This window comes from Saccostrea cucullata, unplaced genomic scaffold (assembly GCF_032062105.1).
Source record: "Saccostrea cucullata isolate Sc308-1 unplaced genomic scaffold, CSIRO_AGI_Scuc_v1 ctg8, whole genome shotgun sequence".
NCBI lineage: Eukaryota > Metazoa > Mollusca > Bivalvia > Ostreida > Ostreidae > Saccostrea > Saccostrea cuccullata.
Window position 1 is genome coordinate 614320 of NW_026940997.1, and position 6504 is coordinate 620823.

The window sequence follows — 6504 nt, forward strand, 5'->3', positions numbered from 1 at the left end:
ATTGTTTTTGGAAAGCCGGAGGTCCAACCAGTCAAAAATTAAGGTTTCTTCCGACAAACAGACAGACAAATGGACGGCCAGGAAAAACTTTATACCCCCGAATATTCGATAACAGGGGCATTAAAACCACAGAGTTTCATGTCTTAAAAGGTTGAACAACGTCTTTACGAAACATGATGAAAATGATATTGAAGAAATAATTCATTTCATAGCATTACTGGATTGTTATCCAACTTCATTACCTTATAATCAAGCTTCACAACCTGTATTCGTGAATTATTAATGACTTGATGTTTATCTTTACAGTGAAAGCATATCCCGGTCAACTCGAGGAATAATCCAGCTGTTGTGCAATACATACCTGTATAGGATGGAAAGTTATATACTTAATAGTACACATGATGGATTTGAGTAGTTTAATTTGTTGAGAAGTCAACTGGACAGTTTTGCTAAAAAAAACAAAACCCACTGAAAACCGTCATCATGGCAATTGTTTCCAGGGCGACATTTGTTCAAGTGATCACGGACATTATAGTGTTTATAATAGGTAAATTTAATACTGTAACAATATTATAATCATGTATGCATGGATATGGACTTGAATGCAAAGTGAAGTCATATTACAAAAAGTTTCAAATCATTTTAACAATAAAGGGTGCTTTTTATACATAACTCACTTTGAGAAAAAAAAAAATCTCAGAAGTATGTGATTTTGTTTTTCAGTGACAATATTTGCCCTGCTATTATCCTTCAACAAACTGACAGCAATACAGCCCTTTATCCGGGGATTTTTCTGTGATGATCAAAGTCTGATGTATCCGTACCGAGAGGACTCGATCTCAACTGTTACCACCGCCATCTTGGCGCTACTTCCTCCCACTGTCATAGTAATGTCGTTAGAAACAACTTAGCATTGCTAAAAAACTTATTTAGGAACATATTTGATGAACATATATATTTTTTCCACAGACATAATTTAAATAAAACTAAATTCAAGTGTTCGAATTTGTTTTTGTTTTGCCGTGCAAAATTATTAAATGTATTACATTCAAAGGAACTAAATCTATTTCATTTGTGTTCATAAGTAGTTTTATATAATCAGGTTTTATTGAGTGAGTTTCAAGAAGTAAACTAGAATTTTATTTTTTCAGATAATATTTACAGAGGCATTTTTGTCGAAAAACTATTCCCAGAGAATTCGAATTTTTGTGCGAAACTGTTACAGTATGCTTGGTTGCTTGTTTCTCGGATTTTCCCTGTGTGTATTATTTATTGAGATTGTAAAGATGTTTGTGGGTCGTCTACGGCCTCATTTCTTCGCTGTGTGCCAGCCTTCTTATTCATCCACGAACTGTTCAAGAAAGTTCATTACAAACTACAGTTGTCAGGGAAAGGATCTTGAAAGTATATCAGATTCAAAGTAGGTGGTTTATCTATGTCCAAAAAAGCTTTACATAGAATGTTATTAGATTTATTTACATGTATCTATATAGGAAAGTACTAAATTTTCTACTTATGACCCTTTTATCAACTACGTGTACATTTGAATTATTAGAAGAAGCTAAAAAATTTAAAAAAATGTCTGCGTATTTAGATTTTATTGCAGACTATTGTGCGAACTATTTCAATTAAATGTAAAATGAATTTTTATACCAACAGAAAGTCTTTCCCGTCAGGTCACAGTGGCGCCGCCTGGAATGGAATGGTGTACTTAGCAGTGAGTGACTTTTCAAATAATCCATAAAGTATGAAATTAAAATTAGCATTGCAATCAATATTTCTGACGTCATTTTATCAATGTCTGCAGATTCTGAAGAGATCCATCAGTTTGTAGGACGTGCAGGTCTTTCTTAAAATTCTTTCAAAACATTGATGTGATTAGATGTACATGTTATGCGAGTCCTCTATTATGAAACACAACAACTTACTTACAGATATACATACAGATCCGTGTTCGTCGTCATTGGTCACGGCTTCGTGTCGCCTGTCCTCTATTGCAGTTTCTAGCAATAAGTGTTGCAGCTTATGTCAGTATCAGTCGTCTGCAAGACTACAAGCACCATACTGGTGACGTCATTGGAGGCGGCATCATCGGGATCCTTTTCACTATTATTGTGGTGAGTATATGTTGCGTTTTTGCTTGGTAATCCTATTTGACGTACATGGATTGTATATTTAGAAAAATACAAGAAGTTTTAACATGAAAATGAAAAGTGAAACCTGTTATGATGAGTTAAGAAAAACAGTAACTTGTTTGCATCGTTTAAGTCCCCATTTACGAGGAAGGCTTACACTAAAATTTAATTATACGTCTTTCTTGCAGATGTATCAGAATCCGAATGTCAGAAGGCATTTTCTTCCTCATTATGATCAAGCAGATTTGGGTGAAACTATGGACACTGTAGTTTGCATGGAGTTACACCAAGAGAATAAAAAATCCACAGAAAGCCCAGCGTTAAATGGTCAAGCAAATACTTAAAACCAAGGGCGTCGATATCCATTAACATTTATTTTCCTTTTTGTTACATTTTTATTTTCAAGTTCCTCCTTTTCTTTGGTGCTGTTTTTATAACCAAGCAAAGTTAAAAAAAAAAAGATCTACTTTTAATTTTGAGCTTTAAAATATCGACCTATTTTGTTGATTTGGGAATGCCCCTAAAAAGTACTTATTTTATAGTTATAAACATGTCATATTAAATGTTTTGCTTCACAAAATAATTCCAGACTCAGGGAAAAAAATATATACACGTGTAAATAGTTTATGTATTATCAATAAAACATTAATGTTAGTCATTAATGTTTTCAGGTCATTAAAAACTCTGATTTCAATCATTCTTAATTAAAGAAACACTGTATAAGCGAATTAGTTTATAGAATACCCAGTGTTAACAAATTGACTTTTGTAAAATTCAGACTTAAATTTCTTTGAATGCATCATATGAGTAAATGTACACATGTTTGGTGAACGATAAAAAAAATTGCTCATATTCTTAAACTTAATTTTTTTTACAAAATCATTAAGTGGCCATCTCTCAACCCTTTTGGATAAGGTATTTTTTTTCCTTAATTTTTCATATATTAACGGGATGAAAATCGCCGATATTGTGTCGTCTTTGTGACACCTTTTGCTCAACTATAAATCAAAGGAAAAGTTACAGACGTCTGTGTTTGATGTGAACCCAGCATTTTAGATAACTACTGATTATTTCTCAACTTCCTCAGATGAAAAAATGAAATGCACCAACAGTCTATGGACATGCAAACATATTTTATACAAGGAAATATGAATGTTCTTTATCCCTCAACACCTAACCTTTTTTGTGTTTTTTATGTAACGCATTTATTTTCCACTTGTAAACATATATAGTACGAAAACATAAAATCCAGATGATGAGTTGATGATTTATGTGTATGATTTTTGGTATCATTTATATTTACAACCTAGCATATTATGTTTAATTACTAGTACATGGTAGTTAATAATAATTAATTGTTTACATTTTTCTTGTAATTTTGTTACATTGTTTTAAAAAATTAGAGAAAAAAAATGTTTATTTGTGTTGTGTTTTGTGAAATAATTCTAACTATCCCGTTACAAAATTGTCAGTTGTAAATGATGAAATATGGCAAAAATACTGGAATGTAATGATGACTTGAACACAGGTTCTCTGACATGTTTCCATTTCCTATAATACATATCTTCTTTAATCTCCGGCATAATTATGTACATAATGCTGACTGCATGACGTTTTTCATACTAATTGTTAGAACATTTTTTATACACTGAATTGACGACGGATTTTTCCGTTATTTCCCGATCATGACCAGGAGCACAAGGCGGGTATGACCGGTCAGCAGTGGATGCATGCTCACTCCTCCAAGGCACCTGATCCCACCTCTGGTGTTTCGGAGGTTCATGTTTGCTCTGCTCCTGTTTGTATTGTTTTAAGGACTTTGATGTTGAATACTGTTCGTTATCTCCATATCCTTCCGTACTCTGCACTTCAGCAAGAGATAGTGCTTCATCTTGTTGACATTATTACTTGGGCCATCTTTACTTCCAATGTTAGCACCAAGGACTTCGGTCACTTCACTTTGATTATTCACAGCTAAAGTATGAAGGTGTCACTATTTTGCTTGATGACGAGTCCTCCAGTCTGGATTTACTTTTGCCTCAGGGGTATCGCCTGAAGACATCAGCATTCTGATACATCTATATCATTATGTAAAATGCCTTGGCGGTGTTCGACAGTCCTGCTAAAATCTCGATCAAACGCGCTAGCTGGTCTAATAAGTGTTTTAAATTGAATAGCCACCTTTAGAAACCATGATCAATGCAAACCAAAAATTTCCTCCAATAAAGAGTGTCTAAAGACTTAAATGAAAGAGCTAACCCTTTCTTGGTGACACTTTTGTTCGCATGTGTAAAGGTTTTGCAATCCCTTCGAAATATTTCACCAACCGCCAGTAGTAACTGAAAATCTAAATGATCTTTAACAGTTGTCGGTTCTACCCAAAATATGCGTAAGCTTCTATGATTTTGGACCTGTTGTAACCCCAGTCGGATAGGCTATTCAGGTCGTTCTACAATAAAGTACATTTCTTTGCCCAATGCCTTGTTGATTTATCAATGACATTTGACTTGAGCGTATTTTTAAAAAATCTTTTTGCCTATATTTTCCCTTAATGAACATGAGTTCTTCTAAGAAGCTTTTAATTGGTACTCTTGGCCCTTTATGCATTCCCTCTACTATGCCATCAACATTAAATTTCCAATAACAGTTCTGTCATCTGTTGTTTGCTTTGTTTAACGCCCTTTCAAATGATTTTAATCATACTGAGACGCCATGAATGTCTGGGAAGGGCTGCAATTCAGACCTGTATCAGAACAGCCCTTCAGATGTGAGGGGTATTTTTCGTGTCAGCGCAATCCTGGTTTATATGGTCTCATCTGAAAGACCGTTTTCCACGTACCGCAATGAGGTTCGAACCCACAGTGTAAGGATCAACTCCTACGTCCGCAAAACTTCCTCTGGATTAGAATTCAACAGTGGACAAGGAAATAACAAAGAGTTTGTTCCGGGCAACCATTTCGCCGATATTTCCTCTTTCAGAATCCAAAAAGTCTTAATCTCCTTCTATTGTCCTAAATCATCTTTTTAAAGGAGGCGTCTCCTTTTCTCCTGAAAAATTCTCGAGAGGAACGTTAAACAATATACAATCAATCAATCTTCTCTTTGTCATGTATGCATACAAACATTGTAACTCGGGACAATTTCAGATCTTGTTGGTAAAATAACGAATATCTGAAAGAGCAACCACGTAATATCCGGTATATTCCGCTTTAATTTTCAAAGGAAAGGGGTTTTCATTAACTTCCAAAATAATAAACAAGATGACTAACTTTTCAATCGTCAACTTTCCTTATTCCTGCAGCAATATACCTTCATCACCTACACAGGGTTTATAATTCATTATTCAAATAAAATTCATTATAATTATTATAATGAATTATAATTCATTATTCAAATCACTAGAACCCATATCTTGTAATAAACATCAAATGAATGAGACCATTACACCGGAAATTTTGTGTAAGCAATTATATTGTGGCAGCGTGGAGAAAGTATTCTGCTCATTTCTAATACCCTCTGTTGACAAAACATATTCTCAACAATATCTTCCAGGGTTGATAGCATTTTCACCATACACACGTTGCTGATTTAATGAGATCAATCCCAGAAAAGCAAAATTGAATGTCTTCAGAGGTCTCTTTTGTCAAACAGATTTTGGAACTTGTATAGAACTCGGTCATTGACTTGTTTTTCTCGATCTAGGGAAACTGGTCGTCAGTAGCAATCTGGTGCAACAAATTGTCAGACATTGCTGAAATAAGCCGGTTTCTGTCACAGAATATCTGTATCAGAGTTGACGTATGCTCTACTTGAACAACTGATGATGCAACGATTATGATGGGTCCTTTGGAGTTTTCCGGTATGACTTCTATTAAGTTTAGCATATTCTTACTTAACACATCTACTGCAGGCTTGTTCCCCATTTTTGATGCTGGAGTCATCTTATGGTGCTCTCGGGTGAGATTTATATGTACCCTAAATCCACTCGGGCAATTAAACCTAAAGCAACCCTCCCTAGGCAATGATCTCATATAAATGGTCTGTATTGAGGCATCAAGTACCTCCAAGGTGCTGACGACGTATTTTGGGCTTTCCTAGATTCAACGTTGTTACGTTGTAATGCAATGCATTATATCTTAAATAGCTCATTTGATACGTTGTCTGTTATATAGATATCTCGAACCATCCGTTGAATTGTAGCTAGCTTGCTTTGAACCACTATGCTGGTAAATAATCTGTTGGTAGAGGCACTATCCATATGTAAAAAGTCCACCGTGAATCCCCTCTGATACGATTCGTCAACACATTCACAGTATTGTTCGACCTGTGAACTGTTGCTTGATTGAAAATGAAAAATGCCAGAGGTGAT

The 6504-nt window shown here is 34.8% G+C and overlaps 1 protein-coding gene across 1 annotated transcript; it reads left to right on the forward strand.

Moving 5' to 3' along the window:
- Positions 1-401: 401 nt before the first annotated feature.
- On the forward strand, positions 402-2987 carry LOC134256818 (phospholipid phosphatase 1-like). The gene is made up of 6 exons (XM_062739480.1): positions 402-547; positions 724-887; positions 1152-1420; positions 1660-1717; positions 1935-2117; positions 2324-2987. The coding sequence occupies exons 1-6, from the start codon at positions 484-486 to the stop codon at positions 2477-2479; spliced, it is 894 nt and encodes a 297-aa protein (XP_062595464.1). The 5' UTR covers positions 402-483; the 3' UTR covers positions 2480-2987.
- The last annotated feature ends 3517 nt before the right edge of the window (positions 2988-6504 follow it).

What these genes read in the sequence shown, in the direction of transcription:
- LOC134256818 (XM_062739480.1), top strand. Translation starts at nt 484, where the DNA reads ATGGCAATTGTTTCCAGGGCGACATTTGTTCAAGTGATCACGGACATT. An exon ending in CATTATAGTGTTTATAATAG is followed by an intron (nt 548 to 723) that starts GTAAATTTAATA and finishes TTTGTTTTTCAG; the next exon opens with TGACAATATTTGCCCTGCTA. An exon ending in TCCTTTTCACTATTATTGTG is followed by an intron (nt 2,118 to 2,323) that starts GTGAGTATATGT and finishes TCTTTCTTGCAG; the next exon opens with ATGTATCAGAATCCGAATGT.